The following is a 19,282-nucleotide window of genomic DNA, read 5'->3' on the forward strand; positions in this document are numbered from 1 at the left end:
CCTCATGACAATTTTTCATGCAAAGGGACTTTTTTTGTCATTCTGTGAACTGGAAATAACATATTGTGCAATTATTATTTGTGCCCTGAGAAATCTATCAATAATAGAAGGAAAACAATTCCCCCTTCTATTTCAGTACATGATTATACGTTCTGTATATATACACTCTTCTGATAATGGGTTTTAACCAATATTGTATTGATTTACTGTAGTTACATACAGAGTAATAAATAGCTTTCAATTCTTTGGGATTTCATAATTTTATTATACTTACGTCTTCTTTACAAATGGGACTGATGAGTAATGAGAATTAGTTACTTTGTGACCTGTATCTCTCTTCAAGATGTGCAGGTGCACTAATGCTGGCTCATGGGATGGTTTTTGACTGAATGTTTCTTTTATTACAGCTCATAATGCAGTGAATGCAGTCTTTGAAGTTGATTTATGATCAAAATTTTTCATATGCATCCTTTAAAATTTTAAGCACTTTAACTGTAGCATGTTTGCAAATAGTGAAGTAGTTATCATCTACTGTTTGGGGTTTTTTTATCCTCTTATTTGTATGTTGAGATGGAAGTACTGTGTACTGAACGTGGGGATGTGGTTCTTTGGTAAAATACCTTTGAAGTTTGGGAGGTGCAATTCATTGTTCCTGTATCCTATAGGATACCCACATTTAATATAACAGTTCTGTACACGGAGCAGTCTGCTGCTGATAGCTTCAGGCCTTAGCATTAAAAGAAAAAGAAAAAAAAAAAAACAAAAACCCACAAATCAGCCCAAATCAAACTCCAAAAACCCCAAACTTCCAAAAACCCAAACAAGAAGAAAACTTTTCAACTTTTCCCATCTTAATAAAGTTGTTATTTTCAAAACACTGTTTAAATTCCCTGTTTGCCTAACTGGGGCTTAACCCTGTCTGGCTTACAAATAAGTCTTTTATTTTTCCTATACATATGCTTTTGATGTATGTCATCCATCAATGTTAGCAAGAACAGTAAATGCATTGATCTATTGCTGCACTTGACAAGTTAAATAACACTTTATGTAAGAAGTATTGATTTATAAAATCCAGTACATGTAATTAACATTAGAACTGTCAGAAGTTGAAAACAGTATTAACTTGCTGCTTATTTATAACCCAAAGAAAATTAAATAAAATACCCAGATTAATCAACTAACTCCTTTTCTTTGCCTTCAGATATGTCAAGCTCAGTTATGTTTGCTAGAACAGTGATATGTTTCTTCCCATTTTGACAAGAAGAAATTACATGTTTCATTGGTATCGCCAAAAATAATTCTATAGTCTCTAGATCTGTGTATTTTCCTTGAAGTGGTGAAAGAATTCCACTTGGGTAGTTCTGAAAGGATTTATTGTAAAAGACACAGAAATAAGTGGTGCTATTTGGGAAAATGAAGGTGCCCAGTTTGTGTGAGGTTTCCAAAGAGCCTTTGATCCATCCCGTTGGGAGTGTCTGCACAAATACCCTGAGAGCTCTGCAAGGGTCATTCTGTGCTTCTGTCTCTCACCAGGTGCCTGTCCCAGAGTTTTCTTAAGATGTGGGAATATTTCAGTTGAGTCCTGTGAACTTTGTGCTGTGCTTTGCTGGCATTTCTGTCCTAATCCAGCATCACACAAGGACATGAACAGTCCTGTCTCTGCTCAGCATAATGTGGGCTCCTGTGCTCACCACCCTCCAATTCAGTGACACCACTCAGATCCTTTGAGTTTTTTGAGGCAGGCATTACCCAGTTTCTAAACCTATTTACATATTTCAAGTTTACGGAAAAAAAAAAAGAAAACTACAAGTTACATTTAAACAAAATAACAATAGCAGTGAGCAGTAGGCATTGCTTTTAACAAAGACATGAGCATGAATCATTTCCCCTCCAGCCCCCTTCATCAAAAGAGATGTGTTTATATCTTCTCTGGATATTCATAGCTGCTTTGCTATTTAGAAATAAATTCTCCTTGAGAACACAAATAGGTGCCTGACATGGCTTTCAGGTCTGGCAGTGCCTTTGCTGTTCCTTTGTTTCCTCCTGCTGCTCTTGTGTTTCTGTTCTGGTACTTCCAGACACTCCTCAGCTGTTTATCTTTTTTATTTAATTTACTCTCTGCACACTAAGAATGCTTCTTATAAGAGGCAGGAACTTGAGGAAAGCACATTTATGTTTTCATCTTTTCTCTCCTGTTATGTGTTCTGTAGGGTTTCATCTCTCCGTTGTGCCGGTGTCAACTGGAATATTTAGAGGACATATTTTTAAATTGCTGGTTAGATATCAGTGTGATCAGGCTGCCCTACAGTAGTTGGAGATTGTAGATTATGTAGCAGCAACAATTGCTTCTTTTGTGGTTAAAATAATGAAGGAAATCCTGCTATATTTGGATTCCCTTTCAGGAGGCAGCTCTGCCTTCCACCTGCTGTGGGCCAAGGTTTAAACACTAACAACTTGCTTCCTCCAGTCTCTGAGTGAGGCTCTGTAAACATCACTGTATGAAGAGAATATGAAAAGCAAAGAGGTTGTGCTTTGATACCAAATTCAGAGGCTCGAGGTTTCTTTGGAGATTTTGTTTTGGTTTTCATAGTTAATGGGTTCTCTTTCATTTGCCCGCTTTGTACGGACATGCCTTTTTCTTCCAGTGCATTTGTAACTTTCTTAAAAACATCCTCATAAATATAAAAAAAATTCTGGAGCCTTTTTTGTGGATAAACTACACTAAACATAATTTTAGAACATCATATGTAGCTTTTTGATTTCTAATCTTGCAGCAGGTCATGCCTTTAAGCTGAAAAAGGGTAGCTTTAGATGGGATATTGAGATGAAATTCTTCCCTGTGAGGGTAGAGAGGCCCTGGCACAGATTCCCAGAGAAGTTCTGGCTGTCCCTTCCCTGAAAGTGTCCAAGGCCAGGTTGGATGAGGCTTGGAGCAACCTGGGAGAGTGGAAGGTGTCCCTGCCCATGGCAGGGGGTGGCACTGGATGGGCTTTAAGGTCCTTCCAACCCAAACCATTCTGGGATTCTGAGCTATTCCATGAATTCACAGAGCTATGAATAGTGGCTGCCTTCTCATAAACAATAAGCCAATATAATTTTTTTTGCCCCGACTGAACTGAATTATTACAGGTGATCAGGAAGTGAGACTAAAACATGAGGTGTAGAAATTAAATGGGAAAAGGAAGCCTTAGTGGGATTTTAGGTTAATACATCAGGAGCTGCTTGAGGCTCAGTTAAAACGATATCACCTCATTATTTTTTTTTCTCCTTGGCTGGTCTGCTAAAGAAATCAATTTTAAGGAAAGAATAATACAATTGCATGTGGGAAAGTCTTTCTTGGTTTATTTGGGGATAACTGAGAGAGGTTTATGTTGCATTTTAATGGAGGTGTGTTACCAACCACTGTCTTTTTTTTTTTTTTTTTAATCAGAATCCAGGTCCTATAAAAAGTCTGCTGTGGTTCTGTTTTGAGTGTTTCTAATAAACTTGAGAAATCTTTTCTCTAAAGGGAATTCTTCAAGAAGTGATTGTGTAGTGAATGAAAAGATGGTCTTTAAATAGATGGCAGAGTGTTAGAGAGTAGATTTTATGAATACAAAGAACAGGTTATGTTTAAGGACTTTTAAGCAGTCTGTGATAGCAAGATTTTCTTTTTTTATCATAAAAAATCCTGCTCTGGCTTTTTTCTGTTGTCTCAGGATGCAAATGGATTTTTGTAGTTCATCTAAAGCTGTTCATAGAGAAAAATGGAAGAAGGCTAAGAGAGATAACAGGAAATGTTTGTGCCTTAAAACAGGGAAGAAAGGTTGGAAATATCAAAAGAGGTTTTACTGTAGCTAGTCACTTCATGGTGTTTATCTTGGAATTATAGAAGTTTCTAGGGAATGAATTAGGATGTTTGTTCTTTTAAGCAATACAGTGTGTTAGCCAAGATTTGGAAAAAACATTTGGTCTGTTTGCATCAAGAAATGAGGAGCAGAGAAGCCAACTGGAATCTGCTGTGCCATTTAGGTAATTCTGAAATAGAGAAGTGATGCTTCAATTTAAAAAAAAAAAAAGAATTTTTAATTAAATCTACTTAACTATCAGTGTGAAGCACTCATTCTTGTCACTTGGGATTCCTATTCTATTGAATTGTTGAAAGCTAATCATAACTATACATTACAGAATCTTTCGTTTTCCTCTCGGGATGGGCTGCAACAGGTTTGCAATCTTTAGTTCAATATTTCCTCCATCCAAATCAAATATATGATTGGCAATTACCCAGTAGCTAACTTGCCAATTAGTTATGTGAGCTGTTCAAGGCAAAAAAAAAGAAGTTATCCATTGAAATCTTGTCTCCCTGTGAGTGTGCATTTAAAAGAAATAAATGTCACTTATTCTAAAAATATGTGGGCTTCCTCACAGAATTTGCTGAGTCCTAAAACATTTTAATTCCATCCCCAATTAAACCTCTAAAAGCACCATCCATCAACCTCAGCTGATATCTGTATTTGCATTCAGGGATTATAATAGAGGTACCCAAAAAGAAGGTTATCTTCTTAATCTGTAGGATGACAAAAATGGGCAGCTTGGGCTCATTTACTTGAAGTGTGAAATTGAGAAAGAAAGGCTGATTTAAATACAGTTGCTTCAGTACTCTTCCAATATAAAATCAGATATCGTCTTTGATGAAAGTTCAGGAAATCCATTTTGAGAGAATGCTTTATACCATTGTGTGAAAATTCTTAGCTGCTGCAGTATATTTGAAAAATAACCTGATATTTTAATGAAATATTCACTATGATGCATCAGTCCTTTACAGTCGAGGTTTAGAATGAGGTAGTAAAATGCAATTTAAATTTAATTGTTGCACTTGGTGATTTATGTCACACTTCCAACCACAAAAATTTGAATCTCAAAGATCCAATATTTTGGGTAAAATAGACTTCCTGCAAATCAATACAGTTAAAGTGACTGAATGCTCTAATGTATGTTTGACATTGTTGACAGTTTATGAATAGATCATATACTCTCTTCCCCAGCATCTCACCAATGTATTTTAGAAGATTTGAATTCAAAAGAAGATTGATTAAAATATATCTGAGTTCCATCTGACTTTCTGGTACATTTCCCAGGATTTACTGTGTTATAATTTCAAATTCATATGTCATGTAATCTATTGAAGTTCATTTCCACAAGAGAATACAACTTGCATCCAGAGCTAGCACATGTATGCATGTATATCAGAAACTCTAAGATTAGAAAACTGAGATAGCAAGACTAAAAGATCCTTTTGAAAAGGAAATACTGAAAAATCTTTTCCATATCCAACTTGGGAATAAGAAGAAAAGCCATTTTCCCAGGAGGTTGCAGTTATTTGCTGTTAGAGCAGAGCAGCTCGTGCTCGACTGTTTGTGCTCACAGCTGAACTTCAGTTTGGTCTTGAATGGATTTTGCTGTCCATAATTGTAGCAGTTTCTGTGGATTGCTGAAAAGATCCTTCCTGTCTCTAGTTTGGGTTTCCTGACTCCAGTTGCCATTTTACCTTTACTGTTGTATTACACATTCAATGCCCCAGACAGACTTTTTGGGATACTCTTCCCATGGCAGTCATTGTTTACCCACCTGAAGGTGGCTCACATCTCCTTTCCTGGCAGACACTGAGAGCAAAAACATTCCTGTATTGCTGATCATTCAGTCTCTACCTCATTTTCCTCAGAGAATTCCTCAGACAGAATCTGTTCTTTATTTTCCTGTGTCAGCTGATCGTACCTTTAGAAGCATATGAAGAAACAGTAATGTGCATCATGTTTTGACTGGAGATTAATAAGCTAAAATCAATTGAGGTGTGCTACTTAATAAGCCCACTGTGTTTTTCTTTTGAGTTTGAAAAATGTATCTCGGTCAAAACTCTCTTTTCAATATTGAACCTGTAGGGCCAACAGAGCGATGGAAAGGCAGCTGCTCGCCTGGTATTTGTTAATACTTGCCCTGAATTGCTGATTTATGTGCAGGTTGATCTACTTTTAATATTCAATATTAGCTCACCTAAAAATGACTTAAAAGTAGAGATGCATAACGAAGGCAAATAGCCGTGGCACTGGGGAACTCTCAACCTGCTCTCAGCACTCCCTGCCCTTTCCTTCCTCTGAGTGTTCAGGACCACAGAATCTGTTTTTTGTCAGGAAGTGGGCACCTGATTTTGCCTGTAACTGTTGGTATCCAACTTTTCTGGAGGAAAAAAAGCTGAGATTTGAAGAGGGTAGTTGCAGTGGGTTTTACTGATGAGGATGATGTGGTACTTCTCTGGAGTACTTTAACTTTGCTTTTCTCTGCAGGGTAGAGGTTCTCAAGATCAAATTGTGTCTTTAATTAAAATTTATTAATTCCTGAGGGACAGGGTTGTGCAATTGCTTTCAAGATCTTGTAAGACCTTGCAGTAACTGAAAGATCTATTTAATCTGACTTTGCTTTATGTGCTTTACAAATGTAAGCTCTTCAAGGGTTCAGAATCATTAGCTGAGCCTTGTTAATTGTTTGTTAGAGGGAATGTTTGAGGTCCTTGAGATGGTGCTCTCCTGTTTCTGGAGTCACATTCACTCATGCAATCCCTATGAGATTGGGGTTCCTTGGCTATTTAATGAGTATCTGTTCTTGGAATTTTTGTTGCCATTCCAAAGCTGTCCAGCCAGGCTGCCTTTTCCTCTTGCAGTCCTGTTTGTAAATTTGTGCCTGAAGGTGATTTTCAGGGAGAATGGAGCACGAGGGAGTTTTCAGCTCTCCTGTGGTGCAGCTCATCTGCCAGGGCTGGGGACAAGCCCAGGGTAGAGGACAATGGCACCCAGCACCATTTTGTACTTAAATGTCAGCATTAGTCCAAGAAAAACTGCCTGGGTGTTGTTGAATTTAGTCCTGAAACTTTATTTAGAGGTAAAATCTGTCTAAGCTTTGCATGTACCAAAGAAAGAAACTGAATGGGCCAACCCAGCGACGTAATGAAACTCAGGCAGTTTGGAGGTGCAGAAAAGCAAGGCAGAAATGCTGTGGAGCAAATTTCCAGATAATTTTGGCATATTCAACCCTACTTCTTCTTGAGATTTACATAAAAATAAATCTGCAGCATCCTTTTAAGGACACAAGCCAGGATGTTGGCGAGTTTGGTAAGCAGTCTTAATGAAAATTTACTGAAGCTGTAAATATACATGTGCCAACAGATTGGCACCTTATCCCTTTGCTCCTTCTTGCAAGGCAAAAAGTTCTTTAATTACCATTACTTTTATTTTTTAATCAACATAGCGAAGAGTCAGGGAGGCTGGAAGTATCAACATATTTAGAAAAAGCAAAAAAGCAACAGCATGAACGCTTGCCTAATTTTTTTTTTTTTTTTTTTTTTTTTTTTTTTTTTTTTTTTTTTTTGGTAGCAGAAAAGTATTCTAGCCAAGAATAATAATAATTACAGTATTTTATTATTTTTGGTTTTAGGACTCAGAATGTCTTTTTATTAGTATTTTACTCCATTCTTGAAGAGTATAAAACAAAAAATGCCTTCCTGGCTTCTAAACCCTTGGTTGGCCAAAGTTACCCTCCTGGTGAGCCCTTTCTGTAGTTAATTACTGAGTGCAAGTATCTCATACCTATTAAGTGCCCCCTTGTGTTTTCCATCCCTCAGCCAGTTACTTCTTTCCCACAACACTTCTGAGATGGCTTTGATTTTTTCTCCCTGCCAATTTTCCTGTTTCCCTGGGAAACAGGAAACTTTTCCTTGCAGGTCCAGGTTTAAATTCTGCTTTCCATTACAGTTTAAGGCTGTAAATAAAGCCCAGGGTGCAGCCTGAGGTGTGAGCAGCCCTGTGCTGCAGAAATGCCAACGTCATCAAAGCTGCCTCTCTGCAAAGAATTTTTGCTCTATATTTTATTTTCATTTCTGCTTTCAGTGAATATTTAGTGAGCTCTGATTGCATAATTGAATTTGATAAACTGATGGTATGTGATTGATGAGAAAGTCAGGAATAAAGGATTAGAAGATAAAATTACTTCAAGGGTTTAAGTAAATCTTCCAGAGAGCCAGGGTAATTTATAAAGCATGCTATACTCTTTATAAAAATATTCCCGTAGGTCTATTAAATTTTAGCTTCTAACAGAACTGGATTGAGTTTTGAGAATCATTTTCATGTAATAACAGCTTGATTGTGATGCTTTAAATGGGAGATAGCTCTGAGTGGGCTGCAGCATCACTGGGTTTGGAATATTTGAGTAGGAAATATAGGGCTGAATGAAGTCTTGTGGGCAGCACTTTGTCTTCCAAATGCATCATTTTTTTCTTGGAAAGACGTAAGTTAGGAGTAAGTGGATAATTCAGAGTAAGTAATGAAGGAGGTTGTGCTGCTCAGTCTGTAAATCACTGAAAACAAGGATCAACAAATGACTCTGTTTGGTGCAGACATCACTTCCACTGAGCCCTCCCTCAGTGACTAAACTTTCTTTGGGGAGGAACAGTTTAGGGAACTCATTCCAGGAGCCTCTGTACATGAGCAGGTAAGTGTTGTTTTCAGGAGACTCAGCACGAATCATTTCACTTTACCAGCTGGGCTCTGTTATCTTCCCCTGAACACCAGCACTGCTCCCAGCTGCTGCTTTTCCATCTCCAGAGGAAGCCTGACACCTTTAATCTTACCAGGGTAGAATGTCTGAAACTCCCTTGGGAGACTCCCCAAAATACCTTTGACAGGATTCAACATTTTCTCTCTTGTTTAGAAATACCTTTGTAAAAATTTGCTTTTATTTCTGGGTAAAATAACTGCATTTCACAGGAACATCCTCTAACTCCAACTTAAATTTTTCTTTATAACGTTTAAAATATTGGTCGGTTTTACTAGTTAGGAGACAATGAGAACTGGGATGAGATGATTTCACAATAATTGCAGTCATTAAAACAACAACTAAAGAGAAGCTTTGCAGAATATATTTTCAGTCATGTAATAGTGTGGAGAAGTGTAAAAACTTTCCTTGGCTTGTCTGGGAATATCTGCTAGTATGGAACTGTTCCAATTTTCTCATATGTTGAATTGTTGTAGCTTCCTATATAGCCAATTTAGAGAATACTGCTGATCTGCACTTGTCATGAATCAGGTTGTTTGAAAGACAGGTTATTTAAAATGCTACAAATCAGAAAAGGGCCCTACCCTAAATACAGTTTTTAATTCAGTTTGTTAGATTGGATTTTGTGTGATAGTTTATAAGCGCTGCTTTAAGATTATGTGGTTTTTCTTTCTGCATAAATGACTGTGTTCCTGAAGTTAAGTTCTAAAAATTCAGGAGACAATTTATCAATCCAAATCATCAGATGAGTGGGGAGCTGTGGTTGATTTATGGCCCATTGCAGGAGATATTTGGCACCAGTGGGCTTGGGGCTCCCTGGCCACGCTCAGCTGGAGCCCAGCTCTGCCCTGGGACCCTTCAGTGCTAACAAGTCTGTGCTGCCACAAGCTCTGCAGTCAGAAACATCCCCTGAGCAGAGGCAAAGTGAAAGATAAAGGCTTGGAGACTTGGACATCCCCAGGCTGGGCTGTGAACCCCAGTGGAACACCAGGGTCACTGAGAAACCACCAGCAGACCCTTGGCCCAAGCTCCTGGGGCTGTCCTGGGGCTGTCAGTGATTCTGGGACCTGTGGATTCAAAAATTCCAGCCAGCCTTGAACAGCACATTAGGGCACTCCAAACTGTAAAAAATATGTTAAACTCTTTAAATATAAAATGCCTGAGTATATATAAAATTCCAAGTATAAAAATGCCTGAGATTTTTGTGTAAAATAAATGTTTAAAGGAAGGTTTGCAGTTTAACTGAGCCATTACTTGCACTGGGACAACGTCTGTGTATCTTGGGGATTTTTCTGTATTTTATATATAAAGTACACACACACATCCTGGACACTTTAAAGAAGAGCTCAGTATTGTCTACGTGTTCAGTATTATTAATATTTTATATTAAATTTCTGACTTTGAATTTAACTCCTGAAAATGTTCCAGGCCAGATTGGATGGAACAACCTGGTCTAGTGGAAGGTGTCTCTGCCTATGGGAGGGGTTGGAACTGGATGAGTTGTAATCTCCCTTCCAACCCAGGCCATTCTGTTTTAAATTTGGTTGTAGAAGGTATTTGTATGCTTCTAAAATTAAGCCTATAGCTCCTGTACAGTTACAAGTAGAAATTCAACACGTAAAGTGTGAAAAGCCTTCGTCTTCCAGAGGTGACTGGGGTAGATCTCTAGCAGGTGTGGACTCAAAATCAATTTGTATTTGAGCAGAGCTTTGGCAATTTACCCATCAAGAATTTTGCTGCTTGGGAGTGTTTTATTTGTGATACACAAGAGTTGAGATGACATTTGACCCTTGCATATTACTGAAGTACCCTAATTCTAAAATCTGTTAGTGTCTTCACTAACCCATTTTGGTTTGTCAGAACATTGAAAAATACATTAAACTTGTGAGGTATTTTTTTCTAAATTCTTTTCCTTATCATTTACCCTGAGACTTTTCCTGCTGTTATAATAATTTCTATCCAAGATTACACTTCTGGTTTCTATTCAATTAAATAAATAAATTTAGAAAAAAGGTAAAAAAAAGAAGCTTTGAGTGTATTTAATCCTCAGAAAGGAGAAGAGGGGAAAAAAACCCAGTAGGGTTGTTCACTGCCTGCCACAGCAGGCAATGTTGGAATTCTCTTCTGGAGAAAGAGTAAACATGGACAAAAGCTTCTCTGAGTGGGCAAGGACAAAGTTTATCAAGATCTTGGTAATTCTGCCCCTAAAGATAAAGCTTAGCTATGAAGTGCAAGCCTTAACTGAATCATGTTGTTTCTTGTTTTACCATGACCATGTGGAGGAGAAATTAACTAAATATCAGTCATCTCTCCTATATTTTCCTAAATAGCCTTCAAACTCATTTTTTTCCTTTGTATTTCAGGGGATGTTGCACCATTCTTCAAGACAGAACCAGGCTTGCCCCAGATCCACCTGGAAGGAAACAGACTGGTCCTTACGTGCCTTGCTGAAGGCAGCTGGCCCTTGGAATTCAAGTGGTTGCACAACGACAGTGAAATAACCTCCTACTCCAGTGAATACAAGTAAATAACATCCATATAATCACCTCTGCAAGTGGAATTGCAAAAAACAACCCCAGACCAAACCCCACCCCCTCCATTTCCCAATGCCTCAAAGAGCTTTGTAGATACAGACACAGGGACTTGGGGGTTCATTATGAAAGAAGAGTAGGTTTTGTAAACAGATGAGATGAGATTCCTTTGCTAAAAATGAGACTTGACGTTTCAAAATGTGGGTCTTAACATGGAATTTTTAAGTACCAGAAGTGCCTTTTGCTGGAGATGTAACTTTTACCTGTGTTTGTGATAAATAGGAGACACATTCCTTAGCTAAATGTTACATATGATGTGTGAAATCATCCTCGAACAGAGCCAAGCTCGCTGGGACTCTCCGTCTCCATCAGATCTAGAGGAATGTGGTCTGTCTTAAATTCCACACAAAACTTTCTGTTTCAATTCTAGCAGTTCCAAAAGGGAGCTGATAGTTTAACAAACTGCCCTTTAATGATTGTGCAGTTTGCCCCCAGGACCTTCTTCCCGCCTCCCTCCCCATCCCACAGACATTCCATCAAACAGGAGCTAAACCACAGGGTGGCTTATCAGAGCTCATTCCTGCTGATAGGCAGCGCATGGCTGGCCAAGCACCAACGTGCCAGACAGCCAAGTTTTGTCTGCTTTTCTCTGATGTGGGAGGATTGACTGGGTTTTCTCCACGCAAACAGAAATTTCTGTACCCTTACGGAAATTTAATTTTTATGCAACTTAGTTGGTGCTTTCAGATTTTGTAGAATTTGCCAGGTGAGTTCAGACTTTATGGGGGGTGGGTATGTGACAGAGAGAGCCCAGGTACAGCACCTGTACCTTTTGCAAACCAAGCTAAATAATTCTGCATTTTTGGGACACATGGCTTAAGGTAGGCAAAAGTTATGCTCCATCACTATAGATAGAAATTACAGCATAAATTGGTATGCAGATAATGCTATAAAGTTCTACATTGTTACACAAAGCAATACATAATTACTTTTCTCAAAGATTTTCAAAATTGTAACCTAGCACTCTGTTTTTGATATTCTGCTTTTGATATTATTTACATTTACAGAGCAGTAGGGGAAAAGATTCCCTTAAATAACTTTTTAAAACTTGTGGGGGTCATTTAACGTTTCAAGTATTTAGCAACTGTTTGAACCCAAGCACTTAGCTCTATATGAAGTTACCTAGAAATGCAAGACTTGATTTGGATGAGCCCTCTTATTCCTGAGCCCCTGCATCTATTCATGGTTGGTGCTTTCAAGCTTTTGGGATGTGGATTATGAGCCACACGCACATAAAGAGGAGATTTGTGAATGCTTTCTAGAAAATGAAAAGATCTCTAATAGCACAACAAATCACAGAATGTTTGAGCATGGCTTTGTGCAAATGCCACTTTTTTTGATCAACAGCAGCAGAGTCAGTTGTAGTGGCTGGGTAGAAGGAGCTGGGAGCAGCCTTGACCATGTGAGATGCTGAGAGAGTGGGAGGAAAAATGGTGTGGGGGACAAACACATGAACATGGAATGAACAGCAAGCAGAGGTTAGAACTCCAGCCCTGTAGGTGTGCTAGGCACTGGGAGTTGACATTTCGTGGTATTAGGAGAAACCTGAGTAAGAATGTGTGACATTTTGAAGTAAGACCTGAGTGCCATGGTTTTTCTTAAACAAGTGGACATCCCAATACAAAATTGGAATTTTACTGTGTATGGCAGTGTGAGTCAGTTATTGGAACACCTTTCCCAGGCTGTGTGTGCACATACCTGCAGTCAGTCCCTTGTTTCTTATATTGCATTTAATTTGTTCCTGTGAATGTCAGGTCATGATCCAAACCATATTTATTAATTCTGCATTTTTTAAATATTCTTATTTCTATTTCTTATTAAAAGATCTGGCATAGAGGAAGCTGCTGGTTTATGATAATAATATTGATAGAAAATATTAATTTAGAAATTGCATCCCTACTGCTACACCACAGCCAGAGATCAGCTAAACAGGATTTTGATTCTGTAGAAATGCAAAGCTTTAAGCTTCCAAAAAAAGGCATAGGTACATTAGGATGAATGAAAGCAAGGAAGAGATATGCTCAGACATAAAAATTGTGGTTGCAGAATTTAACCTTTGACCCCATAACAGTTTGCTGTGCAGTTCTCTTGGGTAAATAGCCTGTTTAAATGCACGAATCTTCCTGAGTAAGTGACTTCTGCTGCAATTTGAATCATCAATCAAAGAGTTTTTGGTAATTGATATTACTTAGTGTGTCTCAGTTAAAATAATGTCTATATTGTAACAGGCTGAAAATATATTATTATAACAGCCCAAGTGAGTAAAGAACTAACTGGAGCCTTTGCATTGTGACACTGGTGACCCTGAGTGAGCAGCTCCTCTTTGTCTAACGAGGCCGGCTGTGTGCACAGCCTGGCTTTCACAGTGACTGTGCATACACCACTTTGTGTTAAGTATTTATAAAACAACCTTATCAATTCTTTGTGATCTGAGATCCACCTTATGAAAACAAATCGATGCTGCTGACTGCAGGAGCAATTTTGGTCATGTCTATAAGTTAAGAGACTTTAAAGTTCAGGCAGTGTTTTTTTTCTGTTTTCTTTTTTTTTTCCCCTTTGTTTTCTTTTGAATTAAGTTCTCGACCAGGTGTGTTTGTCATATTTGCTTTTGTGGCCACAAGATATTGATTTATTGGAATTTAAGAAACTAAGGTCATGTCTAAGCAGCCATACACTTTCAACCAAATTACTTAAAAGTATCTGATTATTATGTTTTTAACAATGGACACATTTCAGTTTTGCTTCTGTATTCTAAAAGTTAGATCAGTTGATCCATAAGTCTTTTGTTAAAAAGCTTGAGTAGATAAAAAGTAACATGAATATCTAATAAAATACACTTAGCTTTAATTCTGTATCCATAATTATGACTATTAAATCCCATAGCCTATAGCTTCACTTTCAACTCCAAGGGCATTTAAAATTAAAATGAGGGTTTAAATTTTAGATTAGATGTGAACTGTAAGTGTTGGCTGGGATTTCTCCTTAGGTGGCTGATGCCACTCCCTCCTGGAGCTCTTTGCAGAGGGGTGATGGAGCACATCAGGCTCGGGGAGACTTCCCTTGAAGCTTCTCTTTTCCGCTTGTCACTTCCCATCTCTCTGCAGAACCTTCCCAAACTCCAGGTTCTGCTTGGCTGTGACTTTCAAACTGAGGGAAAAGTCGGGGCTGACTTTCCAAAGTCCTTGCAGGAACCTCAAGGAGCCTCCTGGCATCTCTACAATGGGAAGATCTGTCTTCAAATTTGAGCGTAGACAGAAAGAAAGCAAAATTCTGTCTTGTCACTGTAAGGAATTGTATTAACCTTTGATTTCAGTTCATTCTGGGGAAGAAAGTCTTGTTTAGAAGTTAGAAAGCCTATTTATATCCCTTCCTGCCAGTCAGAAAACAAGTGGAATGGGAAAAAGCATAGCACAAAAAGCAGTATCAAGGCTGTTAGGTCAATAGAAAAGTAGGTTTTAAAACTCTAATAAGACATATGAGGTGCATAAAGACTGTTTAAAATTGTAAACATAGAATCAGAAATTCCATTAATATTTATCCCTTGCCCAGGTTTGCAATTTTCAAGTTCGTCTCAAACAGTATTAACACGTCCTATCTCTTTTTTCCACATTTGTTATTTTATTCTTCTAATTTTGCTTGCTGTACCTGCACATTATACCCAGTAGGTCCACTGAGAATCCAGCTGCTCTAGGTTTTGGCTGCCTTGGAATTTCCAAAGTAGATGGGATTTCCATTGTAAATTTTTAAAAGATTTTCATTTCTTCAGGCAACATGTTAAGAATGTTTCCTGCTGAAACTTTAATAAGTCAGAAAAGAAAACCAAAGTAGGACACTTCTGATCTAATTGATTTGTTTTGTCCTGGTGGCAGCAAAACTAACTCTGCATTACTGTCCTAGTACAGATGAATACTCAGGAAAGAGGTCTTTAATTTTGGCTTCATTTAATAGACAAGGTATTAGTCAAGTAGGACACTAAATCTTTATGGGAGAAAGAAAGATTGTTGATGTTTACCTGTTGGGTAAAAAGAACTGTAAAAATTAATTTTCAGTATTTGTCAAAATCTTCCGGGTTTTTTTTGTGGGTTTTTTTTTTTTTTTTTTTTTTTTTTATAATGATGTTTCACAACAATCTTCTTCCTGGCAGAGAAGGAAATGATTTTATAAGGAACTAGAGAAGCCTCCTGTCCTATTGATTTCTCTCCTCTGCCTTGTGTTTTCACCTGTTCTCTCACTCCATTCCCCATGGTGAGGCTCGTTAGGCAAGAGGAAACAACATTCCTGCTTCAGAGTCATTATTTGTGTCCTGGAGTTGCTGTGACTCCCATAAAGAGCACAGGTTGGAATCTTCCTTTTCTTCCTGGTGCCAGCTGCCACAGCCATGGCAGGGAATGTGCCGGTGGCTGCTGGGGAGGTCACAGCGGTGACCTGAGGAGGTCCCCTACTGCTCTGTAAATGTAAATAATATCAAAAGCAGAATATCAAAAACAGAGTGCTAGGTTACAATTTTGAAAATCTTTGAGAAAAGTAATTATGTATTGCTTTGTGTAACAATGTAGAACTTTATAGCATTAGCTGCATACCAACTTATGCTGTAATTTCTGTCTATAGTGATGGAGCATAACTTTTGCCTACCTTAAGCCATGTGTCCCAAAAATGCAGAATTATTTAGCTTGGTTTGCAAAAGGTACAGGTGCTGTACCTGGGCTCTCTCTGTCACATACCCACCCCCCATGGATACACATATACAGCACGTATCCATGGGCAGCCAGGGGCTCCTGGACACCCCAGGGATGTGTAAAGCTTGCCCACCGTGTTGGGCTCTGGTTTGGTCCCCTGTGTTTGCTGGTGTAACCCAATTGCTGGGGTGTATTTTGTGATGACACCAGAATCTTCTGCCTCCTTTGTTTTATGCTCCCTGATTCTGTTCAGGCATTAAGCTCTGCACGTGGGTGTGTACAATATATTTGAGTCTAAGAAGAAATGTTTTCTTTTAGTGGAATTAAATTTTGAAGATTAAAATTCAGCAGTTTTCCTTATCTTCCATAAAGTCTTTCATTAATCCTGCCATAATATCTCCTGAAGGTGACTGGGGGAATATGCACTTGTGATTAATGTTTGTTTAATGCAGGATTATCTCTATTATTCATGTGTTTTATTCCCATTAAAACTGTGCCTATCAGCTCATTTTCATGTTGAGCAATCAGATGTAGCTGAATGAGGAAGGTGAGATTAGTGGACTGAGTGTCTGTTTGAAGGGCAGAGCAAACACAGGGTACAGCACAAGGTGGCACTTCCAGGATTCCTCTGAATTTCAGTGGAGCTTTCATTGGAAAGCTTTGATACTTCTTGCAAGTCTTCCTAATGCCTACAGTTAAGCTTCTTGTGGCTTCTCTGAACTAATTACCTGCTTTGCCTTATGAATGAAGGTAGAGAAAACTAGGGGAAAAATTAAGTCCATCTTTCATGTGAATTTTTGATATACTTGGCATTTATCATATGCAGAAGTGAAGACTGAAAGGTATTTTCATGCATTTCGTGTCAGCTGTTTTTTAAAAATCTGTGTATAACAGACAATACTGTAACCAAAGACCTGAGATTACACAAGAATGCTGTTTGTAAGAAAAAATACAATAAGCATTTAAGACAAAGTATAAACCAGGAAGAAGTGCTCTCTAATTGTGCCCTTTGCCCTGCAGGTACATCATCCCAGCTCTGCAGAGAGCTGACGCTGGCTTCTACCAGTGCATCGTGAGGAACAGGATGGGGGCACTGCTGCAGAGGAGATCTCAAGTCCAAGTGGCATGTATGTCTGAGAGGGGGTAACTCTGTAACTCTTTAGCTTCTTTTTGGGTAAAAACCTGATGTATGATGAGATTTGTCAGTCTGAACAGGTGTTAAATATCAGACTTAACAAATTTTTCACTTACTGCCTCATAAGGATTTCATTCTTCATCTGGAAGCAGCTCAGAGCAGTGCAGCACAGTCTTTGAGCTGTTCAAAGCCATGAAAATGAGACTCTTTGGAGATGTCTGTAGCATGAGAGAACTGTTACACCATATGGAATTAAGGAAGGCCATGCACAAAACTATCAAAACTACCAAAACAACAGCTACAGCAACAACAAAAAGTTTAGAGGAAAGCAGCAGCATCTGGAAGGGAATGGGATGGTGGGGATAGCACCAGGAAGATTTCACATCGTAATCCTTGTGGTACCAAATCAGCAGTTTTACAACAAAACCTTAAAATTCTGTTCTCAACACCTTTTTGAAGGTGCAATGTTTGCCTCACTTCAGTTTGGACTTTGCAGAATTTTTGAAACCCAACTGCCATTTGGAAAGGTTAAGTTAGTTTTCTCAGGTGTTCGTGCTAATGAAAGTGACATAAGAAATGATCACGTACCCTTGATTTCCTTTTCTTCAGTTAACATATAGAAAATACAATTCAAGTAACTTTGGAAATAATAACAAGATTAGCCCTAATTCTTTTTCCAAAGTAAAAGCATAAAAGAAATTTTAAAAGTGACAGATTTGTGTGCTGTGCCTAAAAAGTGCCATACATGGATCAAATTTCTCATCAGGGTCAGTAACTGGAAATTCAGTAGTAGTAAATGTCACTTCATAAGCAGAATTTAGAGAAATTGAATTATTTATTAGATACCAAATTTGAAGGTACTGATTCAAGTTAATCAGTATGTCAGTGAGGGGAATTAAATGGAATTTCCTGTGTTTTAAAATAAAACCAGTTTCAAATAGTATTATGTAAGTTCTGGTATCATGTTCATCAGTTTACTGCATTACAGTAGATTTTGTTACTTAATCTGTAATGTCAGTGATATCAGTAATTTGATGTTTGGTCTCCCTATTGTTTCAGAGCTGCTGGGAGCTAAAGTAAAAATAAACTGCTGCTAAAATGGAGTTTTCCTTTCCTGACTTCTGCCAGCCCTGTGCCCCTGCTGTCTACTGACCATGGGCTCACTCTGACCTGGCTCAGACTCTTGCAAGTATTTTTCCAAATATTCCTCTGCAGTTTTAGTGAATTCTGTCAGGTCACAGAGGATGTACTGCAAGCTGCTGTGTGAACAGAACCTTGAGTGAGGTCTGGGGTGAGCAGGGGTTTAGAGGGGAAGGGGAGGGTGAGGTGCCTCTTCTTGTGCAGCACTGAGCCTTTGGAGGAGCCTGGATGCCTCTGGAGTTGCATCTCCAGGTGTGGTTTCAGGGGACAAAGACTTTGGTAGCAGTCCCAGGGGAAAATGTGCCCATTTTCTCCTGCATCCCACTAATCATTCCCATCCTGGGTTGCAGTGGAGCTCACTCCCCTTTAGGCTCAGCAGAAAAATGTTTTTGAGCAGCTGTGGGCTGGGAGACTTCTCCAAAATTTCTAAAAGAGCAACAGTTCTTTTGTTGGGCTGTTAAAGTTGTCTCCCAGCTCCTCCCTGCCCAGCTCCCTACCCAGCTGTGCAAGCAGTTGTGCTGGCACGGTGCAGGGAGCAATTCCTGAGGAAGTCCTGGTGGGAACAATAGTGAGAAGGAGACACAGGAATGCTTTTCCTTGATGCTGCTGCTGCTATTGAAGAATTCTGTCTCCTGAAATGACAGCTTTATTCCCCTCTGAAGGGGGGGAAGGTTTGCAGTGCAGAGTTTTGTCTCTCCAGGCTGGTTTGTGCGTGTTTGGCTGTTCTGGAGAGAGTAAGAAGTGCAAATGCTTACTCTTCTTCAGTTTTAGTTTTCCCCCCATTTAATTTGTAGATCTGCATTGCTGAGCGAGGCTAAAAGGTTCTCTCTTAAGTCTGTCTGAATTAAGCAGTCTATGTATTAATTCATCTATTCATTTCTTTTCACTGATAAAGACACTGAGGCAAAGCAAACCAGATCCTGTGTGACTTGGGAGATCTTTGGTCTTGAGCCTTTGTGACATCAATGGCTTCTGTAATGAAATTGCCAGTCAGATTTGCACTTTATTCCTGCAGATTAAAGTGTTCTACAAGTTTTAAATATCCTCTTTCCCCTTCACTCAGGGTAGTTACTGATGCCATGTGATTGTTGTCTGTGTTTTAATGGTTTTGATTTAAATTAATTGATTTAAACTGTGTGGATGTCATGATGTTCCTAATA

The 19,282-nt window shown here is 38.7% G+C and overlaps 1 protein-coding gene across 1 annotated transcript in view; it reads left to right on the forward strand.

Annotated features, from left to right (window-relative positions):
• The window catches only part of SDK1 (sidekick cell adhesion molecule 1), a 383,954-nt gene that overhangs the window by 97,253 nt on the left and 267,419 nt on the right, over nucleotides 1-19,282 (forward strand). Inside the window, exons 2-3 of the mRNA XM_053992256.1 lie at nucleotides 10,944-11,103; nucleotides 16,868-16,974. Coding sequence (XP_053848231.1) covers nucleotides 10,944-11,103; nucleotides 16,868-16,974 — 267 coding nt within the window. The remainder of the gene's footprint in view (nucleotides 1-10,943; nucleotides 11,104-16,867; nucleotides 16,975-19,282) is intronic.

Source organism: Vidua macroura, chromosome 16 (assembly GCF_024509145.1).
Source record: "Vidua macroura isolate BioBank_ID:100142 chromosome 16, ASM2450914v1, whole genome shotgun sequence".
In the NCBI taxonomy this organism is placed as follows: Eukaryota; Metazoa; Chordata; class Aves; order Passeriformes; family Viduidae; genus Vidua; species Vidua macroura.